Raw genomic sequence first — 22771 nt, forward strand, 5'->3', positions numbered from 1 at the left:
GGGGTTGACCCCACCGTTCTTGACTGTTTCCCGTGAACTCTGCGTGCAGATCTCCATTCGAGTCAACAAATTTCGGGAATGGGATGTTTCTTGGCACCTGGCGCTCTCTCAACTGACGACCCTTGACATTTGAACCCTTAGTCCGTTGGCACCGCTCTGGTCCAGATCGTCTTCTTAGTGCCCGTCCGTCTTGCAAACCCTGCAGGTTCCACCCACCCAGCTTGCCGCTCTAGGAAGCCCATGGCGCATATCAGCCATTGAGGAGTCCTGATCCGGTAGTAGCTTTGCACTGGAGCTTCGGAACGAATCTGAATCTGCACTAAGGCAGAATGTAATCTGCAATCGTGGGGGCGTTAAGATTATCACACAAATAAAATCCGGTTTTCCAATCTTCTGCGTGGCTGCTACAAATATGAAGGATCTTCCTCTCGGGCCTTTTTAATAGTGCTTCTGTTCGCTATCGCTCACACTCTGACTGGGCCGGGTCAGTTCACACACACAACCATGCCGAGCAGATCAGCAGACCGGAGCCTTTTGCGTCGTGTTGTCGAGGCAGCCCTCGACCGTGAAGAGAAGGGCTATCCACCAGCATCACAACACGCGGACACTCCTGAAAATGGGAACCAGACAAACCAACCACGTCCGAAATCCTTCGCTCCTCCAACAACCAGCGGCGATGCTCTCATCCCACCTTACGACAAGCTCCTCGTCTTCCGCTCCCTGACGGGCATCGACACCGTGCCTGCTCTCACAGAAGGAGGGCACCTTCCCCGCCCAGCAGACAATGTCGGTATTTACACGCGTGTCGTGACGAATGAAACCAACGCTGGCCGTGGATATAACATGTTCAGCTGGATGATCAACACATGCCTTGGAATTCAAATCGTCGTGGCCGCGGCGGTTACTGCTCTCGGTGCTGCACGCGGACCGCACACCGCAGTCACTGCATTTGGCGCCATCAACACGATCCTGGCGGGTGTCCTAACCTACCTCCGAGGCTCCGGACTACCGGACCGTTTGAAGCAGTACCAGAATCGGTGGAAAAACATTCGAGAATACATCGAGCAGCGTGAGCGCGAATTTTGTTTGGATGGCTGTGACCTCGATGTCCAAGAAGAGATATTCATTGTGGAAAGCATGTACCAGAGCATCAAGGATGAAATGGAGACCTCCAAAAGCAGCCAGAGCAGGCAGCAACAACCCGAAGACCCCCGCATCCGCCGTTCGCTTCTACCGACTCATGGTGGGAGAACATCCGGCACGCCTGCTAGACGATCTGATATGGTGAGCCCACAACACGAGGAGGGCCATGTCAGCCCGCTCAGTGTTCCTCAGCCAGTGATGAGAGACCACTAAGCTGAGAAAAGAAGCCGACGTTGTCGAAACCTCCTGAAATGAAAGATTCATCGTGAACCGGTGCATATGTGGGGAGTCCGCAGTCTGTGTCATGTCTACAGTATTTTTGTCTAATGTCTACTATTTACGGCTTTGAAATGGCCAATCATCGTATTGAATATATTCATACCAAAAAATATACTTACTTCTATTCATCAAATGTCATATTATTGCTCCATTTTGGCGCATTGTCACGTGTCACGTTCTCTGGTCTTCGGGTTTCTCCCAGAAAGCATTCTCTTCCACTGGAAGACACCGGAAAGAAAAGATGGCTTTCGAAATTCTCCCCGCCGAAGCAAAAGATGCAGCTCAATTTGTGGACGTATTCATAGCTGCCTTCAACGACGAATTCAACCGGACTATGTTCCCTCACACACCGGAGGTGCGAGACTGGCTTATTGCCGAGTTCTTCGGCACCGGCATGGCGCGGTCAGTCGCGGGCCAGGGATACCAGACTTTTATCAAGGTTGTCAAAGCCTCTAATCCAGCCGCGATCGTGGGGTTTGCACAGTGGAAACGTCCCGTGCCTGCAGATCATGATTCGCGCGCGCATAAAGACGCTGAGGATGACAACATAAATTTCCCCGAGGCGTGTGACGGGGAGCTATGTGGGCGGTTTCTCGAAGCGATGGATGTGCAGCACAAAAAATGGATGGGTGAACGGCCTCACTACTGTCTGTCTTTTTTTTTTCCCTCCCTATTCTTGAATACTGACATTGGGCTAGATCTGGAGTTGCTGGGTGTTCACCCCGCATTTCAAGGCAAGGGCTTGGCAACTAAGCTATTACAATGGGGCATCTCACGCGCCGATGAGAGTCAGGTGGAGTCATACCTTTCTGCCTCGCCGCAAGGGAAACCGCTGTACGAGAAGTATGGGTTTCAAAGTGTGGGTTCAATTAATCCATTTCCCGGATATGAGCAAGTCAGTATGGTGCGACCTGCCAGAAAGGATTAATAGATCGAGTATGGGATTGTGTTGCAGTTGGTTCCGGGCACATGGACATCCTTTCCTGTGGTTAATCTATCCATGAATGTAGCTATGTTACATGGCTGTCTATAGACATGTTTTCCTTGACCTAGTGTCGACCACAGGGAGTGTAGGACAGAGCTGGCCCTCAAAGAAAAAAAGTCGACTCGTTGATCTTTTGACACAAAGTGCCTAGTTTCCACTTTGTGCACTTTGTGCCAATCGAGATCCAACGTATAGGGACATCCTCAAAGCTTCATCAGTATGGATCAGCAGTCATCGTCCAAAGGCTGCTTACAAAGGGTTCCACCGCGGGGTTCACTAGTTAACGATGAGTTAGATGTCATGACATCTACTTCAACAATCTTTTACCAAGCAATCCCTCTCTCTCGAAGATTGCTTTCAAGTTGATCGATTCCAACCTTGATCTCCGGGCAGTGACGTCAAGGGCTCAACTATACGCATCAAGCAAAGTGCAGCAACCAAAATGACGAAAGTGTTTATGTGAGTAATACACTCTGCAGGAACTTCACGAAGCCTGTCTCTTGATGTACAGAGCTCACAACGCACAGCACCGGCGTGACCGGCTACATTGGTGGCGATATCCTGGCCGTGCTGACCGCTAAACACCCCGAGTTCTCCTACTCAGTCCTTGTCCGCAGTGCCGAGAAGGGAGACCAAGTCAAGGCCCAATATCCATCTATTCGGATCGTCCACGGTGACCTTGATGATTCTGCACTACTGGAGCGCGAAAGCGCTTCAGCTGATATTGTATTGCGTGAGTACTGTTTGGAATCCCACACAGTGCTGGCCATTAATCACCCAGACGACAGATAATGCCGACGCCTCAGACCATGTGGGATCCGCCAAGGCTATTGCTGCTGGGCTAGTTGCCGGACACACGAGAGAAAACCCTGGCTACTGGCTGCATACCGGTGGCACTGGCATCCTCACATTTGAAGATTCCGACTCGGGCGAGTTTGGCCCCAGCGACAAAGTATACGACGACTGGGATGGAGTGGAAGAACTTTTAAACCTCCCAGACCACGCCTTTCATCGGAATGTGGACCAGATTGTCCTGGACGCGGCAGCAAAATATGCAGACGTGCTCAAAGTAGCCCTGGTCTGCCCTCCGACAATCTACGGTTTGTCACTTGCATTATCCGCGAGGAAGAAAACATGTGCTGAAAATCAAAACAGGTAGAGGACGCGGTCCTGTTTCCCAGCGTGGCCGACAAGTCTACGAACTGGCAAATGTGACACTGCGGTTGAAAAAAGGCCCGATCATCGGCGCAGGCAAGTCCATCTGGAACAACGTCCATGTGCATGATCTGAGCGACGTATATGCTCTTCTCGTGGATGCTGCAATCGCAGGCCGGACTGACAGCGGGCTGTGGGGCGCTAAGACTTACTATTTGACGGAAAACGGGGAGCATTGCTGGGGGGAGCTGGCTCAGACCACTGCAGAGGTAGCTGCTAGACTGGGATACTTGCCTGAGGCTAAAGCGGAACCTATCGACCTGGAGAGCGCAAAACAATACGCCGGGTTTGAGTCACTCAGTTGGGGTATGAATTCCCGCGGCCGTTCTGAGCGCGCGCGGCAAATTCTGGGATGGAAGCCGTACAGACCCAGTCTGGTGGAAGAGCTGCCGGAGATTCTTCGGAATGAGTGGCAACGGCTGCAAAAGTAGACTAGGTGGGAAACTCCAAGGAAAAAGGCCGATACGAGTGTACAGCATGCTGTTGTACAGTTTGGGACATGCATCGTCTTCGCGGATCTTGGAAAGTGCGGTGAGAAGCTCTGGGCATTCCCTGGATCTTATACTCCAGATGAAGAAATTAAAGCGAGCTTCGTGGGTTTCTTGATAGTTGGTATCCGAATTTGCGCAAATGTCAGATGCAAGTCTTAAACAGCAGGGGCCTGGGTCACACAAATGACTCAAACACGGCTATAGAAGCCCCAATGTGGTTAAATACCGGAAATGATCTATAAACTGTTTTTCTATCAAAGACTAGTGGTGTTTTCAGACGTAGTTTAGTAGTCGAGCCTCTACTCCATCCAGTCGATTAATACGAGTCATAGGTTCACCATGTGCCATCCCAGGTGATCAGGCTCCCTCGTATTTAATCGGACTGGGGCTATCAAAAAGCCGACCGGTGGCTTCCCGACAGGAAGTTGGCCCGAATGCCGATTTTTGGGGGACATTCGGCGTGGAGTTGCGCCGAGCCTTGGCGTTCATGTATCCCAATTGGGCGGCTGAGCCCGTTTCTCAACTACAATCGGTTATTCTGACACCTTAAAAAAGCTCCTTCGGTGGCATATTCCAGGGTTCTGGGTCCAAAATGGCGGAGTATTCCGGCCTGTTCAAAACTCTATATGTTCATGGTGGATCAGACCTTGCCGCGTGGAGCCACTTTGTCAGTATATGTTTCTGGGGTTCTGGAACAACTACGATGAAATACTCCAGTAAAACCTCTTATTAAATATCTCCATAATCCCTTGTTTTGTTTTCCTCATAGCACCCCTAAACACCATGCCAGTCACAGATCCTTCCAGCTATGGGCCCAATAAAGACTCCCGAGATGCATCATCCACGCCAGATGAGAAGAGGGTCGATGAGAAATTTGCTCTGGGGCGAAAAGGCGCTCTGGTTTTCTTCACATTGTCTGTCCTCACATTGATGGCTGCTCTTGATGGGACATCAATATCGGTTGCGCTTCCAGTAAGGACATCTCTTGCGGCGGCTGAGGCTTGATAACCAGCTAATGCCGTCCAGACCATTGCCACAGACCTAAATGGAACTGCCATTGAGGCATTCTGGAGTGGGACTTCTTTCTTACTATGCTCGACTGGTAAATTCCTCTCTACTCATTGTTGCTTCCATTCTATTGACACCAATACAGTATTCCAACCGAGCTTCGCCTCCCTCTCCAACGTCTTTGGCCGCCGACCTATTGTTCTAATAGCAATTCTGTTCTTTTGTGTCGGTGCTGTTATATGTGCCATTGCAGACAACTTTACGTACATGCTGGTAGGTCGGTCCGTGCAGGGCGTTGGTGGAGGAGGAATCATTGCTTTGAGTGAGATAGTCATGACAGATCTGGTTCCGCTACGGTATCGTGGACAATATTTCGGCATCATGAGTGCAATGTGGAGCATTGGATCAGTCTCCGGGCCCATTCTTGGTGGAGGATTCGCAGAGAATGTGTCCTGGGTACGTATGCCACCGTGCTCATCGTGTCACCAGAACCTAACCAGTCTCAATAGAGATGGATTTTCTACATCAACTTCCCGTTCATTGCATTCGGAGTTGTCTTTGTCCTTTTGTTCCTGAATCTCAATATCATCCCTAGCTCGCTTTCCGAGAAGCTTCGCCGCATCGACTACACCGGAACCGTCCTCTTCGTGGGTAGCTTGTCATCCTTCCTGATCCCTCTAACATGGGGCGGCGTTTCGTATGCCTGGGACTCATGGCGCACGCTGGTGCCACTGATTGTGGGCACAGCTGGACTCCTTGTCTTTGCATTCTACGAATACCGCTTCGCCTCCGATCCTATCATTCCGCCTGTGATATTCCAGAACCGCACAGCCACAGTCTCATTCATTGGCAGTGTATTACAAGGGCTGATCCTCTGGTGCGCGCTGTATTACATGCCTCTATACTATGAGGCCGTGAAGGAATACAGTCCCATTCTGTCGGGCGTTGCTCTCTTCCCCGAAACATTTACTGTCGCCCCCAGCGGATTGGTGATCGGTATCTTGATCACGGTCACAGGCCACTACCGGTGGGCCATCTGGCTCGGATGGGCTGTGTCTACCGCCGGTTTGGGGTTGATGGTTCTCATCAAGACAACCACCAGCATTCCGGGCTGGATCTTGTTGAACATTGTGCCCGGACTGGGACTAGGAGTCCTGTTCCCATCGCTGGGCTATGCCGTGCAGGCATCATCAACGCCAGAGAACTTGTCTATTGCCGTCGCTATGTTCAGTTTCTTCCGCGCCTTGGGCCAGGCTATCGGTGTCGCTGTTGGCGGCGTGGTCTTCCAGAACCGCATGCGGAGCAATCTCATGAAGTACACGGCGCTGGCACCCATGGCTGATGCCTATAGCAAAGATGCTGCGGGACTAGTTCAAGTCATCAAAGCCATGGCAGACGGTGCGACAAAGACAAATCTGAAGGAAGCATACACGGACAGCCTGCGTACTGTGTGGATTGTTTGTTGTGGGATTTCTGGCGTGGCCCTGTTGTTTAGCTTGATGACGGAGCACTACGATCTCGACCGTGCTTTGGAAACCACCCAGGGACTACGGCAGGACAACGTTTCCACAGAGAAGGATGTGGAGAAGGATGCAGAGGCCAAGGCAGAAACCGTTTTCAAAGAAACAACTCCTTGGGCTTATTGATTGAGGTAACCCTCATGGAAGACCAATAATTAATAAGCGTTTAGATGTACAGTTATGACTTACGAGGTTTTATCTAATTTTGGTAGCACATTCCTCTCATGCATGTCTCTTTTCTATGTAACATGAGCCACTCACTTATGCTCTTCATCAAATCCCGCTCCCCGGATCAAAGTCTTGATTCCCTCGCCTCTTTTCGTGGTTTCCCAAGCATCAATGACATTCTCAAAGGGCACGACCTTGGTAATAAGGGGCTTCAAATCAATCCTTTTGGTCGAAACCATATCCAGTCCCATCTGGAAGTCACCCGCTCCGTATCGGAAGCAGCCCTTGATCGTGATTTCATGCTCCCCAATCAAGGAAATAGGAAAATTGACAACTCTCTTCCCCATTCCTGTCTGAACGTAACTGCCTCCAACTCTTAGCGCATGGATAGCCATCTGAATACAGGATTCTGCTCCTGTAGCCTCAATGGCAACATCGAACCCGGGGACATCTGCATCAGACAGGACTATGCTGCTTTGCAAGGCGCGCAACTCGTTTGCGTTCTGTTCCACGGAAAGGTCCTTGGCTGGGATGTAGGTCGAGAAAGCCATCCGCTCATTCGGGATAAACTTCTTTGCGAAATCCAGTTTGTCACGACTCAAGTCCACGATCACGACCGAGCCAGCTCCGAACTCGCGTGCCACGGCCGCGCACAACAGTCCTACCGTGCCTGAGCCAAAGACCAGAACCTTGTCGCCGGGCAGGATGCCTACTTGGCGCACACTGTGCATCGCAACGGCCAATGGCTCCATCAGCACAGCCTCATCAAGGCCTAACGGCCTATCCATTCCCTTGGGAATCTTGAAGCAACAATCTGCAGGTATCTTATAGTACTTTGACAGCGTGCCGTGTGTATATGGCGGACTCGCCGCAAACTTCATCTTTGGGCAAAGGTTGTAGCGCCCTGCTTTGCAGATGCTGCAAAGGCGACAGGCATACCCTGGCTCGATAGCGATGTTATCGCCCGGTTCCAGATTGGTGACCGCGGGTCCGATGGCGTGCACGGTCCCCGAGGCTTCATGACCCATTACTAGAGGGCGGTCCTGGGAGACGTGGTACTTGATGCCACCATCCGTCCAGAAATGAACCTTTTGGGTGGGGTTAGATGGTGATGAGCATCTGGATGGCTGGAGAGAACACTTACATCACTTCCACAAACTCCGACGTAAGCGATTCGGATAATAACATCGTGCGGATCTTCGATCTCAGGAACTGGACGGTCCTCGAACCTGGCATCACCAGGGCCGTATAGCAGACAAGATGGGTTCTGCATCGTGGGTGGTGGATTTCACGAGGACAAGATGGGCTTGAGGCCTTTTTATAATCCCAAGGCTTTTTGAGTCTCGGTCGTCTGCCGCGGCCAAGTGGATCAACAGGATGGATTCCACGCTGACACGGCTGGCTATCGTCCGCTACAAAGTGACGTGGGGGGCAGCCCCCACCTGAGGCGAAATGGAGGGGTAAACAGTCAATGAATCAAGTAAACTAAGCAAAAGAAACACCATAAGGCTCAAATAAGTAGGTCAAAAGCTGTCAATTCCTTCCAAACGCCCGGTCGTAACATCATGAGGTGACACGGTAGGTACATGTTAAATTAGAAGCCTCTCAGTAAATCAGGTATCGCGGCCGATAGGCATAGCTCGAAACCGCTCCCTCAGCAGCTCCATCTCCTTCTCGAGGTCCATCCCCGCATTCTTCTCATCATGGTCTTTGATGACAATGGAGCGATACTCTCCATCGCCATCCGGAGCTCCAACGGTGACCCACACAAACTTAGTTCCATGGCCTCCCGGCTGGGGGCGTTCTTGATTGCCTTGCCAGAACATCTCGGCGGGCTCGGAGGCAGCAGATCCTTTGGATGACGGACGCCCTCCAAGACGCCCGTACTTGATCCACACTTTCAAAACATCTTTGATGAAGCTGATCTTCTGCATGAACGAGTTGGCGTCAAGGATTTCACGGATCCTATCATCAATTGCGTTGACGGTTTCTCCCTGTGAGATGCTGATGAACGTCGCCGCCTCGTCGGAAGCAACAGCGCGAGTGTCGAAGCCTGAGGGGTGCATCTTGCCTTTGGCAGCGAAGTACCGGGCAGCAGACGGAGCCAGGTGGTAGAAATCTACCCACGGCGATGAGCTGCGAGTGCGACCAGGAGAGACGACGAGTTTGGTATGGTCAGGGAAGTTGAACTAGACAGGCATGTGAGTGCGATGAACTTCAAAAGAGGGATTTCAGGTATAGTCTTACCTGGAAGGCGCCATCACCAAATCCCCAGATCCCGACATTGCCCAGTCGCTGGTAGAATTTGATGAAGTGACCACTGTTGTAGCTCGGCAGATCAGCGAGCGCGATCCCCTCATCGCCATGGCGACCAAGCGACCCGATCATATATTTGCCGAATTGGTCAACCAGCTTGACGCGCTTTGTTTTCTCTGCGTCACACTTGGCCGCTTCAACGCCCGAGTTACTGCGCTTCATTGCTTTCGGGTTTTTCACATCAAACACAGCTGGAGAGATCATGGCCCGTCGAATTCCACGACATCCTAGCAAATCATCGTCGTGGTTTTCGTAGAACTCGACCGGTGCGCCATCTCTAGGAATGAGTTGATCTGATTCGGAGTAAGGTAGAGGGTCCTCTTCTTTGCTTTCGCTGCGAGCTTTGCGACGAATGTGTCTCTCGCCATCTCGCACAACGACACTGGTTGCCGGTTGGCCGTTCTCGCCTTTGAAGACACACCCAACACTGCCATCATCCAGGACGTATCCAATGCCGTAGCGGTTGGTGTAATCCACCCACTTAATGACATATGTATGGGGCTGCTTTCTGGACCCAGCCCGTCGCCGACCTGGTGCATGGCTGACCATGTTGGATAGCATCAGACGCAGGTCCATGTTCACATCTGTCAACGAAGTACCCGGAAGCAGGTCGCAGAGATCCTCGGAGTGGAAGAGAGGGCTGAGACCCAGGCTGGAGCGGACTTTGCTGCCCGATGAGGTTGTTTTGCTGTTAGACCGGCTGATCCCGTTCGATTGAGAAGCGGATTTAGAGTGGTGGCTTGAAGAAGAGCTACCATCACTGGGAGTGTTCTTCCGGTGCTCAAGTCTCGGTGCGATAGCTTTCATGTCCGTTCTAGATGCTGATCGCAAGGATGTCTGTCGCGCGAGTGGCTTCTTTCCTTCCACCAGCTGTCGCTCTCGTGTTGAGATGGAAGGTTGTTGTGATGCCTGATTAGCAGCTTCCAATCTTCGGGATTGTGAACGAGTTTTGCCAACCGTCAACGAGTTCGGGACACTGGTAGATTTGGCGAGCTGTCGAACAACATTTTTGTCCTTGTCGCGCTGTGAGGGTACATCCGACGAAGAGACCATCCTGCGTGTGCGAATGGGACGCTCCGCAAATCCGCCAGACGGTGCCTCCTCGCGAGTAATCACTTCAGGTTTGGCTTCTTTGGGGCCAGAATAGGTTCCACCAAATGACCCTGCAGGATCGCTGATACCAAAAGTCTTCTTAGTAGGTGTTCTACCAGTAGTAGCCTGTTGGCGCAGTGCTGCAGCATGGCTCTGCGGCTCCATTCTGCGCTGTTGAGCAGCAACAAGAGCCGCGTTGGTACGGCAAGTCACGGCGGTATTGGCTCGGATGGAAGCATTATGTCGCGAGAGAGTGCTGCTGTCGGTCATAGAGTCCTCGTTGCGCAAGACTTTGCGAGACGTCTCGATCAGACACCAATCTCCTTCAACATCATGTGGCCAACGGTAAACAAAGTTGCTGGGCAAGGGAACCACTGGGCGTAGTCCTTTGGAGTCTTCAGCGTCGCATTCGGAGAATGCGGATTTCGAACAGTTTCTGCCCACGGATTTTCGCGGTGTTCCATCAGGCTTGCATCCTACTCCGGCGAGAGAGTAGAATGCCGCTTTGCAAGAATGATACCGCTGGCTAGGATCATCGACCTGATAGACATAGGCACGAAGCTTTTCGTCGGAGTCCAGGCCGTAACCACTGATCATGGAATCGCCTCGAGGTGATTGGTCTTTGAGCCAGACGGGCTTGCTGGTACGGCATGCAGGGTCTAATTGGCGAGGAATGCAACCGTCATACATGTTGAAGAATGGGTGCTCGACAATGTCATCGGGATCTGGCCGTTGCTCGTCGACAAGATTCAGGCAAGCGGCCACCAAATCTTTCGCTTCGTCGGGGATATAGTTGTTGTGGTCGGCTTCTTTGGGCCAAACATAGGCCAAGCTCCGGACTTTCTTGTAGATTTCTTCCTGGGTCTTAGATTGAAAAGGTGGATATCCGGTAAGCATCGCAAAACTGGATGAAAGTCAGTAAGCATTATACGGTAAATAGCCAAGGTTTCTTACCATATCACACCTAATGACCAAATATCGACTTTCTGAGTATGTCCGCCCTTGCTCTTGTCAAGGACTTCGGGCGCAATGTAGTTCGGAGTTCCACACAATGTGTTTCGTCGCTTGGCGTCCTTGTCTGACAGAATCATGGCGGCAAGCCCAAAGTCTCCAACTTTGATATTCATGTTGTGGTCGAGGAACAGGTTGCCCATCTTCAGGTCACGATGTGCGACGAATCGTTTGTGAAGATATTTGACCGCAGCGCAAAGTTGAATCATAAAACGTCGGACTTCTGGTAAGCTCAAGCAGCGCCTCTTGCGGACCATCTCCATGACTGAGCCATTGGGACATAGCTCCAGCACCACGTATGTACTTTGTTCGAATGCGAATGCGCGATAGAACTGGACAATATAAGGATGTCGCATCTTGGAATGGATCTGGAGCTCGGTGCGGAACTGCGCAAGGTTATCAGGATGAATTCAGAGGACAGTGGAGACGAAAGCATACCTTTTCCTCCATTTTCTTCTGCGGCATGATGGACTTGACCACCTTCATTGCGAACACTCGAGAATTGCGCGCCAGCGTCCCCTCATAGCAGACGGCGAAGCCGCCTTTCCCTAGAAAGCCGCCTATTGAGTAGCTCTCCCCACCATCTTCCGGTTCTGGGACTATAGGTGGTGGCGGGTCGGCGTGGTTTTTTGAAGCCGAGGTAGGTTTCTGGGCGGCGCCCGCGGCAGGGGGTTTGTCGATTCCCTTTCGATCCATTACTGATTTTGGTCTGATCAGTTGGTTCGTGGTGCGCGGTGAAAGGGCCTCCATTCTGGGTTGAGCGGGCGGTCTTGTGTCCAGGGTCGAATTAGTGTAATCGCAAGCTGTCTCGGGAGCGCACGATTCGAAGTTTCGGTGTGAAGATCAAGCGTAAAGGTCGTCAAAGAACAGATATTAGGAATAGCGCGAAAGGGTATCAAGTTGCAGCAATATTGGTATCCCTGCAGGGATCGAGCTGTCAGCAACCGAGAAATATCGGCAAACCGAAGAGTGGAGGGGGGAGGAGTATCGGTAGACTTACCAGAATGCAAAAGCGCTAATTAAGAAAATCAAACTGTACAATAGCTCCCGAATCGAATAACAAAACGCGCCTCGACTGAGGAGTGGCAAGTGGGGAGAGAAGGAGAAGTGAAGGAACTCGGGTCATTATTTACTTTTCCCGAAACGGCAGTCGATAAACAGAACAGTGCCAGTTGCTATGTCAGCATGCTATCACGTGCCCCGGTTGCCATCCCATGTGAGTCAAGCCGTTGTTCGTTGTCTGTCGCAACCCAACCATGTCTTTGACACTTAAATTATCCTCGTTGGCAATTCGCACTTTCTCGAAGCCGATTGCGGTAAGCCTGCCTTTTTTTCAGTGACATTGCTGCTCTCCTAATCACCCTGGCAGACCCAAATCAAAGCACAGGCTCGCGAGCATGAACGCTTCCGCCACTTATGCGTCTCAATGGCGCAGGCCCTCCATCGATTCGACATGCGGCTCCGACTAGGGTCGCTACGGGACGATACAGCTGCACAGAAGCTGGCGAACGCCGAAAAAGAGGTCCGAAAACACAAGTCAAACCACCCTACCGTCAAAACGCAGGCCGAGACAAAGGCTGAGGCGGATGCGGACACAAAAGCAAAGGCTGCGGCCGAGGAAGCAGCGAAACCGCGCAAATATCACATCCGACCCCTGTCCGAATCCAAGGCTATCGAGTCTGGTGCCAACTTCATCAGCGAGACATTCCTCTTCCTCGTTGCGGGTGGATTGATCGTCTTTGAGTCGTGGCGATCGCGCCGGAAGGAAAGCACTCGGAGAGAAGGCGTGGAGGATCGGTTGAACGAGTTGGAGGAGTCTGAGAAGGCGTCCCGAGAGGCGCTGGTCGCATTGGAGAAAGAGATCCTTCAGCTCAGGGCCAAGCATGGAGATCTCTCCAAACCAGCACACCGGATCCTGCCTCGGCAAGTATGGGATGTGGAAGAAGAGACCGACACGCCGCCAGTTGAGGAAGACTGGTTCTCTCGCATCACCTCATACTTCTCCTTTGGCCAGAGTCAGAAAGCTCCGCCGCCGCCTGAACCGGCTCCAGCGACACCCTCTACCGATTCAAAGTCTCCTTCAGTGTCCTCCAAGAGTGCGTGATTGTCACAGCACTACTGCATTATAGATGGCGTTTTGTTGTTCTATTGGATACCCTTTCTGTTGTTTTTTATCTTGTCTATACACCACTCCCCTCTGTCCCCGTGACTCGATAGACCTGTACATAATCTATCTCTCTCCTTCTCTCTCATCTTCCAATCGACCACTCCCTTCCACAATGACATCTCTCGCTCAATTAAGCGGGACGTATTCATCGTATCTTCGAGATCACCCGGTATGGAGTACTCTTGGTCCGATACTGGCCTCGGAGTCGATGCACGAGTGTACATGCTATATATCCTTGACGTCCCTGGCTTGCGACTAACATATCAAGTTAAGCGAGACCCAACAGTACATTCGATCTTCGATTCAACCTAATCCACCAATCTACCACGACCAGACTCGATGTACTACTTGTGTCACCAGCCTGTCTCGCATCCATGAGAGAATCAACACTCGCCCGGATCGGCACGTTCCTCTCGAGAACCCCTGTCCCTGCGGCAGCGGTCGTCTTCTTGTTCCCAGAAGATACCGACTATTCTGTGGATGGCTACTTGACTCTGCAAGTCCAGTAGGCAGCCCGCTCGTTCATCAAGTTGTCCAGGGATCTAATGTCGCATCAGTCTGGCGCAGTATCTGCCCACGGTTATTCCATTGATTCCTGTTCACACTTCCTCGCAGCTGGTGGAGTGTGTCAGGGTATACATGGAGAGCATGATGGCCTCCCGCTCGCTGCCTTTGCCGAATGTTGACGCCCTTGCTGTCCTGCCATCGATGGCCAACACCGACGGCATCTGGAATGTCTTGTTCCCGTCCCTTCGCAGCCTCAGTCAAGCGGTCCGAACTGAGCAGGGAATGGCTCTTCTCGACGCATACTTTGGGACCGAAGGGGCTAATGAGATTGCGGGTTTTCTATGTCAGGACAAGGAGATGGCATAAAACGAAACGGGTTCGTATATATATTCACGAATGGGTTAGCTCGAGGTCACCAACACCACCCCGTCCAAGTCTAAATGTATTTTTGTTGATGATAGGAGACTTGAGAGATGATGTGCAATCGAGTATGGCCAGATTTTTCACCCGGAAAAGATTCTGAATGCATCTGTACCATGACGTCGGTGATGCTATTTACAGCGTTGGAGGCATCAGCCACAATCCCACTGTCGGGCAGGATGACAGATTACTAACCCATTCACACCAGGCAGAAAGGATAGGAATGTTCTTAGTTAACCGTGCTGATCCAGATAAGTAAGCAAACGACAAAGAACGACGGTTACTCGGCACTGGATCTCATTCGCCCCTGAACCCGATAGAGTGGCGCAGTTGTGTTTGTATCTTTTGTCTGGGATGCGTAAGGCCCGGCGTCACTGGCCGTTATTCCGCCCTCACCACTCTCCATCTGCGATTCTTCTCCAGACACTCGTTCTTTGACTCTCCGAGGAGACCTGTTGCGATCTCCTTTTCTTTCCACACGCTCTTCCATTTCCCTCCCCCGTTGTTCGCGCAGATTGACTGACGCCTGGGACCTCCCCGGGTTGACACACAATGGTGAGCGCACCACCTCCAGGCAACAAGCACCCTCCGCTGACGCTGAACTCGCAACCTAGGGTCAATCACGACGCCCCGTTGGTGGGGAGAAGAAGAGTCGCGGCTTTGGGCGCTCCAAAGCGGTCGCCGACGTGGGCGACGGGCGGCAAGCGGGCAAGTCGCAGGTCAAGAAGGCCACCTTTGAGAGCACCAAGAAGAAGGAGATCGGCGTGTCGGACCTGACACTGCTGAGCAAGATCTCCAATGAGGCCATCAACGACAACCTCAAGTTGCGCTTCGAGCATGACGAGATTTATGTAAGGGATCCCTCTCGCTGGCGCGGACTGCGGGGCAGTGCGCGGGCAAGAGCGCAGGCTAACAGTGTCCTTCCAGACCTACATTGGACATGTCTTGGTCTCTGTGAACCCGTTTCGAGATCGTAAGTTGGCTTTTTTTTTTTGCCCCGTTACCTGCACTTTCAGCACTGACAGCCATGCCATATAGTGGGTATTTACACCGACAGCGTCCTCGAGTCCTACCGAGGCAAGAATCGCCTTGAAACCCCACCCCATGTCTTCGCCGTCGCCGAGTCTGCGTACTACAACATGAAATCCTACAAGGACAACCAGTGTGTGATCATCTCTGGAGAGTCGGGTGCCGGAAAGACTGAGGCGGCCAAGCGCATCATGCAATATATTGCTAGTGTGTCGGGGGGCAGCGATTCATCAATCCAGCAGACCAAGGACATGGTGCTGGCCACAAATCCGTTGCTGGAGTCATTCGGCAATGCCAAGACGCTGCGCAACAATAACTCGTCACGGTTCGGCAAGTACCTGGAGTTGGAGTTCAACGTCAACGGCGAGCCCGTCGGAGCTCACATCACAAACTACCTGCTCGAGAAGTCGAGAGTGGTGGGACAGATTACGAATGAGCGAAACTTCCACATCTTCTATCAACTCACCAAGGGAGCTCCGCAGAAGTACCGTGACAACTTCGGCGTGCAGCAACCCCAATCGTACCTTTACACGAGCCGCTCGAAGTGCTTCGATGTGTCCGGTATCGATGATGTCGCCGATTTCAAGGATACGCTGGATGCGATGCGAATTATTGGAATGAGTGAGGCTGAGCAGGACAACGTCTTCCGCATGCTGGCTGCTATCCTGTGGGTCGGAAATATCCAGTTCACTGAGGATGACTCCAGCAACGCTTCGATTACCGACCAGTCGACCGTCGATTTTGTCGCGTATCTGATGCAAGTCGACGCGGCCGAAGTGAACAAGGCATTGACCATTCGTCTGCTGGAGACCTCACGAGGCGGACGCCGCGGTTCTGTGTATGAGGTGCCGCTGAACACGGTGCAGGCGGTGGCGGTCCGAGATGCCCTGGCCAAGGCCATCTACTTTAACCTCTTCGACTGGATCGTCGAGCGCGTCAATCAATCTCTGGCTGCGCGGGGGGCTATTACCAACTCGATTGGTATTCTGGATATCTACGGGTTCGAGATTTTTGACAAGAACTCTTTTGAGCAGCTCTGCATTAACTATGTCAATGAGAAGCTGCAACAAATCTTCATCCAGTTGACCCTCAAGGCCGAGCAAGATGAGTACGCTCGCGAACAGATCAAGTGGACTCCGATCAAGTACTTCGATAACAAAGTCGTGTGTTCGTTGATCGAAGATAAGCGCCCTCCTGGCGTTTTCGCGGCTTTGAACGATGCCTGCGCAACGGCACACGCGGATTCCGGTGCGGCTGATCAGACTTTTGTCGGTCGACTCAACTTCCTCTCGCAGAACCCCAACTTTGAGAGTCGCCAAGGTCAATTCATCATCAAACATTATGCCGGAGACGTGAGCTACGCCATTGAGGGCATGACGGACAAGAACAAGGACCAGTTGTTGAAGGACCTGCTTAACCTGGCGGGATCTAGCAGCAATCCGTTTGTTCACTCGCTCTTCCCCGACCAGGTGAACCAGGATGACAAGCGGCGTCCGCCTACTGCAGGCGACAAAATCAAGGCATCTGCCAATGATCTCGTGACCACACTGATGAAGGCGCAGCCATCTTACATCCGTACGATCAAGCCGAACGATAACAAGGCCCCCAGGGAGTACAACGTCGGCAACGTGCTGCACCAGATCAAGTATCTGGGTCTGCAAGAGAACGTGCGCATTCGTCGTGCCGGCTTTGCTTACCGTCAGACATTCGACAAGTTTGTTGAGCGGTTCTATCTGCTGTCACCCAAGACCTCGTACGCCGGTGATTACACATGGACGGGCGATTCGGAATCCGGCGCGAAGCAGATCTTGAAGGACACCAGCATTCCTCCAGAGGAATACCAGATGGGTATTACCAAGGTATTCGTCAAGACTCCCGAGACTCTGTTCGCGCTGGAGGCCATGCGGGACCGTTACTGGCACAACATGGCCATTCGTATCCAGCGCGCCTGGCGCAACTACCTCCGCTATCGCATCGAATGTGCCACTCGCATTCAGCGTTTTTGGCGCCGTATGACTGGAGGTCTTGAGTTTATCAAGGTCCGTGACCAAGGACACCAGGTGCTTCAGGGCCGCAAGGAACGCCGAAGAATGAGTCTCCTGGGCTCTCGTCGTTTCCTTGGTGATTATCTTGGTGTGGCGGACAAGGGTGGTCCTGGTGAGATGATCCGTAATGGTGCAGGCCTCAGCGGTACGTTTTTTATCTTGGGTTTAGCCACATTTTGAGACTCTACTAACTCGAAATAGGTGCGGATCCTGTACTCTTCTCTTGCCGTGGCGAGGTCTTGATCTCCAAATTCGGCCGATCCAGCAAGCCTACCCCTCGGATTCTTGTTCTGGTTAGTTAGGAACCGCCCAGTTCTGAGATAATTCGCTGATCACTTCATTAGACCAGCAAGAATGTTTATATCGTGGCACAGAGCATTGTCAACAACCAGCTTCAAATCTCGTCGGAACGGACGATCCCTCTCGGTGCTATTAAAGCCGTCAGCACCTCGAACCTCAAGGATGACTGGTTTTCGCTTGTTGTCGGTGCTCAGGAGCCGGATCCACTGCTCACCTGTGTTTTCAAAACGGAGTTTTTCACCCATCTGACCAACGCACTGCGCGGATCCCTCAATCTGAAGATTGGAGAAAGCATCGAATACAACAAGAAGCCCGGGAAACTGGCAACTGTCAAGGCTGTCAAGGATCCAGCCGTTGGAAACCACGACACCTACAAGAGCAGCACGATCCATACTGGGCCAGGCGAGCCTCCTAACTCGGTGTCGAAACCCACTCCTCGATCCAAGCCGGTTGCTGCCAGACCCGTCACCAAGGGAAGGCTGCTTCGGCCTGGTGGTCCTGGTGGTGGCCAAGGCAAATTATCTTCCGCTGCGGCATCGAGACCTACGCCTGCTGCCCAGCCTTTGCCCCGGGCCACTCCTCAACCGCCCGCGCAGCCGAGAGTGGTTCCTCAGCCAGTTGCTGCCGCCGTCGCGCCCGCACATACTCGAAACGAGTCTGCGAGCTCAATGAGGGCGCCACCGCCACCTCCGCCTTCCGCACCTCCTCCGGCCTCGAAGAAACCCACTGCCAAGGCGTTATACGACTTTAGCAGCGAGCGTTCCAACGAGCTGGCCATTCGCACGGGAGAGATTGTGCAGATCGTATCCAAGGAGGGCAATGGTAAGTTTTGTCATTGTTCATTTTGATGTCCAACAACTAATATTTAAACCAGGATGGTGGCTGTGCATGAATATGACAACCTCCACGCAGGGCTGGGCCCCAGAGGCCTACCTCGAAGAGCAGGTTGCTTCCACTCCCCGAGCTGCCCCTCCTCCCCCTCCAGCAGCGCCCCGAGCGACACCCAGCCCCGTGCCGAACGGCACTGGAGCCGCTACGGCCGCAGCTGCCAAGAAGCCGGCACCGCCAGCTCCTCCCATGAAGCGACCCAACATGGCTGGTCGCAAGCCGGCACCCGCGCCTCCATTCCGCGACAGTACCGCGAGCACGAACTCCGCCGACTCTTCCGGTGCGAGCGGACGCGGCACACCCAGCAGCGCATCCAACGCCAGTCTCGCCGGTGGCTTGGCCGAGGCTCTGCGGGCGCGCCAGAGTGCGATGCAGGGAAAGCAAGAGGATGAAGATGATTGGTAGCGGTGGTGTGGTTCTATACCGTATTGTTTGCGCTTAGCGTTGTCTGCCTCTTCTTTTTACTTTTTTCTTTCTTTCTGGTTTGTCCATACTGTTACGTGACTATGGCATGTGGATTCGGGTTGTTGATGGACCAAGCCAAGGGAGCCGTTTGCATACCCCGGGCTATCTTATGCCGTGATGTTGTTTTTTTTGTCGTGGGCAGAGGATTCAGTAGATGGAGATGGAAGTCGAGCATCAATATATACTGTTTACAACGTGGATTGCATTTTGAGCCAGTATCTTTCAAGATACACATGGTTGAACCCAGTAGATCGTCTAGATAGATCCACCGAAGAGTGAGTGCATTATTTACATGAACTTGCTCGCCATGCTCATCAGACCGCCGGGGCCACCAGTCCCACCCAGACCACCACCACCCTTCATGTACATCTTCATAGCCATCTCCGCAGCGGAGTTGATAGCAGACTGCTTATCACCGGACTATATGTCACCACATTGTTAGCACTAATCTTCAACCACTCCCTCCTCTCCAAAGAGTAAAAAAAGTAAAAGAGACAAGGGAAGGAAGAGAGTATAGAATATAGGAAAAGTGAAAGTAGAGTACATACCATATCCCCGCCCGACTCAGCCTTCTGATCCCACAACTTGCTCGCCTGGGCCATGGCCATACCAACGAACTGATTCTTATCGCCGCCGCCACCTTCACCACCGGAGAACATCTTCAGCGCCTGCACGGCGGCGCCGGCCCCGACGTCGCCGGAGTCGTGGGTGCGGCCCTCGGCGCTCTCGTTGTACATCTGCTGGTGGGCGCGCATGGCGTGCTCCTCGTCGATGTCGGAGCCCGAGCCCGAGAACTTGTGCTGGTTTTCCTGCAGGAAGCCCATTGCCGAGTCGAAGAGGGAGCTGTCGCCCGGATGGTGCGATTTGGCGTGTCCGCTGGCGCCGGCGAATTCTTGGAGGAGATCCATTGTGATAGAGTGTCGTTTGGTGTTGTGAGTTGGATTTGAGTAGGAGTTGGATTGGAGGGTAAAAGTGGTGTGTTTAGAGAGAGGAAGACGGATGGAGGGGGGGGGGGAACTGTGAGATGACGGAGATGTGGCTGGCTAGATCGAGATGAAGAGGGGCTGTGTTTACGTAGAGTGTGGGGCAGGAACGGAACCAAGAGGTACGGCGTATTCTATTATGACATAACTGAACAGAGAAAGAGAGACAAAGACAAGGGTATCAGGGAAAAGACAAAAGACCACCAGAAACAAAAACTAAAGAATCAACGCTTCGTGCTCTTCATCGCTCAGATTCCTCAAAAACCGCAGCTGCCGCTCTCGGGCACGCAGCACACTCCGCCCATCGCCATCCAGATCCGCTTCGCGCACCCATTCATCCGGCAAGTCCGTCACCCCAACCTGTCTCCCCCATTGTCTCCGCTGGAACTCCATAAGCCCGCCGAAATGGGGGTCTGTGTTTGCGACCCAGATCGCCCCGCCGTCCGGCGTATAGTCCGCGCCGCCGATTTCGCCGAAGAAATCGTGGACCTGGCGCGTTTGGAACATCTGCGCGTCGACGATGGAGATCCGGTCCGCGGGTTCGCTGCACAAAAGGGTCCGGGACCCGCCGCCGACGGGCGAGAAGCGGAGTGAGCGATAGCCCGCCACGTCGGAGTCGATCGTCTCCAGGATGCGCCATGTGCGCGCGTCCCAGATGATCACGGTCTTGTCTTGGTTGCTGGTTGCGATGTGGCGCATGTCCGGGGACCAGGCACAGGCGAACCCGAAGTCGCGGTGGCCATGGAGGGGGTGTACGGGTCGGCCGGTGTCGGCTTCAATCACCCATGCATCGGGTGAATCGCCAATGACGACGCGGAGACGGCTGTCGGGGGAGGTTGCGGTGCAATTGATCGGACGGGATAGTTCCTGGTCTGAGAGGAAAACATTGGTTTCGCAATCCAAAACTCGCAAGTGCTGGTCGTTGGACGCAAAGACACCAATGGGCGATCGACCGGACCGACTGCCGATAATATCAACATGATTCGTGATGCCGTCGTTGAAGTCGGGAGTGACAAGTCCTTTGGCACCAGACCCCTCGGCTCCGGCAGCGCGCAGTGCGTACTCTCCGCAAAACCCACCGGCAATGGTCAAGCCATGGGCAGTCTTCATGGTAGAGATCTTCACAGGTCCCAGCAGTCCCAGATCAGGCTCTGGCTTGGTCAAATCAATCAGACACCGCGTGTCGTCATGGGCTTGTGTCCACGAGAACACCTTTGATTGAGAGGCAAAGTGCACAGTATTGTAGGCCGGAACAGACATCAAATTACGGAGCTGGAAGTGCTCAATCGACGCCTTCGGTGAGGTGTACATGGCCTTTTCGCGGAAATAGGACTCATGTTGCGGGAGGCGTCTTGCGTTGCTGAATGGCGAACAATCCAGGTTGTGGTAAGAGGTATACCACGCATCACGCAGCGACCGCGCGTCGGGCCGTTTGACTTTCAAAATCTCCATCCACGGTATTTGCTGGAGGTCGTAGGTATCCTTGCGGTACTTGTGCGGGCGATGGATTTGCTGCGGTGGTTTCCAGCCAATCATTTTTGATAACGGTCGAAGCTGCGGCGGGATCCGAATTGCAGAATGGAACCCCTGAGGAATAATGTTTGTTTGAATCATCCAACGCTGGATGAATTCATCAATCGTGAAGTTCCGCTCGTAAGCTATGATGCACATGTCAGAATATGGTCGAAATGCTCAGGACACAGCTCTTACTGGTAGTATGGATGATGGATGGAGGATGTAGGCCAGGCGCGTTGGGGAGAGGCTCATCAATGTCCAGGATATCAGGTGCTGTTTGCGCAGCCACGGACGGCAACCCGGACGTTAAAGTGGTATCGTAGTTGATGCGTCTGTAGAAATCATCCAGATCAATGTCACCAGTCGCAAGTGGTGGCCGGTGGGCTCGCTGGCTGCGGTAGTAATATTCTTCATCCGGATAAAATCTGATAAAGTCCTCCAGATCACCATCGCTTGAGGACGACGGGGAGTCGTAGGTTTCCTCCACCGTGGCAGGCTCGTAATCCATAACCATTTCATTTCGGTGGCTGTCGTTGTCCATGTCGTTGTGGTCCATGTCCTCCACGATCACGGCACTGGGCCAGGCGGCAGTGCGCCCGATCAGTTCCTGTACGACGGCGTGCATGTTCGCATTGCCAGTTGGAGTCTGTGATCCGGCCGAGTCCAGTTCTGGTGCTGGAGAGGGATCGTTCGACTCGACACCAGCCGGGTACAAGCTGGGCGTCGAGAAGGAAGAACTGTCCGTGATCCTCCCGGAAGTGATCAATGGAGAATTCCGCGAAGGCCCGTCCGTCACCGCATTCACAACTTCAGAGACTAGAGACGACCCGCTCTGCTGATTAACGGGATGTACGTCGTGGGATATAGCCGCTAGAGCCGCAACCCCCACATCATGCAAATGCTGGTCGTGTTCAGATGGCATGCCAACGCTGGGAGGCACCGGAGAATACGCTGGATCAGAGCCACTAGCCACGTCCGGGCTCAGCGCGCACTCGGCTTCGTCCGGTGTGGAAGCCTCGCTGCTGGTGGTAGTCGAAGAGGTATTCATGATCGGTCGTTGGGGAGACAGCGTCTCAGCAGCATGGGATTCATGACGAGGCCGGGGAGATAAAACCGAACAAGTAGACAGTTGCTGCGCAAAGGGACCGATCATCCAGTCCTTTCAGTCGGTCATGGACTGCCCGTAGGCAGGGGATACAAGAGTCGAGGCGTGGGGGAGGGATT

At 53.0% G+C, this 22771-nt stretch overlaps 10 protein-coding genes across 10 annotated transcripts; 6 read left to right on the forward strand and 4 right to left on the reverse strand.

Annotated features, from left to right (window-relative positions):
- Positions 1-504: 504 nt before the first annotated feature.
- PFLUO_LOCUS1451 (uncharacterized protein) lies at positions 505-1356 on the forward strand (the record flags this gene model as incomplete). Its single annotated transcript, XM_073778492.1, has 1 exon — positions 505-1356. The coding sequence occupies one exon, from the start codon at positions 505-507 to the stop codon at positions 1354-1356; it is 852 nt and encodes a 283-aa protein (XP_073635541.1).
- Positions 1357-1663: 307 nt separating this feature from the next.
- Positions 1664-4053, forward strand: PFLUO_LOCUS1452 (uncharacterized protein; the record flags this gene model as incomplete). Its single annotated transcript, XM_073778493.1, has 6 exons — positions 1664-2069; positions 2121-2281; positions 2603-2624; positions 2919-3140; positions 3196-3507; positions 3563-4053. 6 exons carry the CDS (start codon positions 1664-1666, stop codon positions 4051-4053), a joined length of 1614 nt encoding a protein of 537 aa, XP_073635542.1.
- Positions 4054-4896: 843 nt separating this feature from the next.
- On the forward strand, positions 4897-6767 carry PFLUO_LOCUS1453 (uncharacterized protein; the record flags this gene model as incomplete). Its single annotated transcript, XM_073778494.1, has 4 exons — positions 4897-5085; positions 5140-5215; positions 5267-5577; positions 5631-6767. The coding sequence occupies 4 exons, from the start codon at positions 4897-4899 to the stop codon at positions 6765-6767; spliced, it is 1713 nt and encodes a 570-aa protein (XP_073635543.1).
- A 131-nt stretch (positions 6768-6898) lies between these two features.
- Positions 6899-8082, reverse strand: PFLUO_LOCUS1454 (uncharacterized protein; the record flags this gene model as incomplete). The annotated part of the gene is made up of 2 exons (XM_073778495.1): positions 6899-7897; positions 7954-8082. 2 exons carry the CDS (start codon positions 8080-8082, stop codon positions 6899-6901), a joined length of 1128 nt encoding a protein of 375 aa, XP_073635544.1.
- Positions 8083-8422: 340 nt separating this feature from the next.
- PFLUO_LOCUS1455 (Cell cycle serine/threonine-protein kinase cdc5/MSD2) lies at positions 8423-11924 on the reverse strand (the record flags this gene model as incomplete). Its single annotated transcript, XM_073778496.1, has 4 exons — positions 8423-8998; positions 9057-11121; positions 11172-11614; positions 11667-11924. 4 exons carry the CDS (start codon positions 11922-11924, stop codon positions 8423-8425), a joined length of 3342 nt encoding a protein of 1113 aa, XP_073635545.1.
- A 560-nt stretch (positions 11925-12484) lies between these two features.
- On the forward strand, positions 12485-13332 carry PFLUO_LOCUS1456 (uncharacterized protein; the record flags this gene model as incomplete). The annotated part of the gene is made up of 2 exons (XM_073778497.1): positions 12485-12544; positions 12598-13332. The coding sequence occupies 2 exons, from the start codon at positions 12485-12487 to the stop codon at positions 13330-13332; spliced, it is 795 nt and encodes a 264-aa protein (XP_073635546.1).
- A 437-nt stretch (positions 13333-13769) lies between these two features.
- Positions 13770-14268, forward strand: PFLUO_LOCUS1457 (uncharacterized protein; the record flags this gene model as incomplete). Its single annotated transcript, XM_073778498.1, has 2 exons — positions 13770-13900; positions 13953-14268. 2 exons carry the CDS (start codon positions 13770-13772, stop codon positions 14266-14268), a joined length of 447 nt encoding a protein of 148 aa, XP_073635547.1.
- Positions 14269-14874: 606 nt separating this feature from the next.
- On the forward strand, positions 14875-18989 carry PFLUO_LOCUS1458 (class II myosin; the record flags this gene model as incomplete). The annotated part of the gene is made up of 7 exons (XM_073778499.1): positions 14875-14877; positions 14937-15173; positions 15250-15295; positions 15361-17541; positions 17598-17689; positions 17741-18518; positions 18571-18989. The coding sequence occupies 7 exons, from the start codon at positions 14875-14877 to the stop codon at positions 18987-18989; spliced, it is 3756 nt and encodes a 1251-aa protein (XP_073635548.1).
- Positions 18990-19337: 348 nt separating this feature from the next.
- On the reverse strand, positions 19338-19957 carry PFLUO_LOCUS1459 (uncharacterized protein; the record flags this gene model as incomplete). The annotated part of the gene is made up of 2 exons (XM_073778501.1): positions 19338-19469; positions 19598-19957. 2 exons carry the CDS (start codon positions 19955-19957, stop codon positions 19338-19340), a joined length of 492 nt encoding a protein of 163 aa, XP_073635549.1.
- A 291-nt stretch (positions 19958-20248) lies between these two features.
- Positions 20249-22595, reverse strand: PFLUO_LOCUS1460 (uncharacterized protein; the record flags this gene model as incomplete). Its single annotated transcript, XM_073778502.1, has 2 exons — positions 20249-21690; positions 21743-22595. The coding sequence occupies 2 exons, from the start codon at positions 22593-22595 to the stop codon at positions 20249-20251; spliced, it is 2295 nt and encodes a 764-aa protein (XP_073635550.1).
- Positions 22596-22771: the final 176 nt, after the last annotated feature.

Source organism: Penicillium psychrofluorescens (assembly GCF_964197705.1).
Source record: "Penicillium psychrofluorescens genome assembly, chromosome: 1".
NCBI classification, from domain to species: Eukaryota; Fungi; Ascomycota; class Eurotiomycetes; order Eurotiales; family Aspergillaceae; genus Penicillium; species Penicillium psychrofluorescens.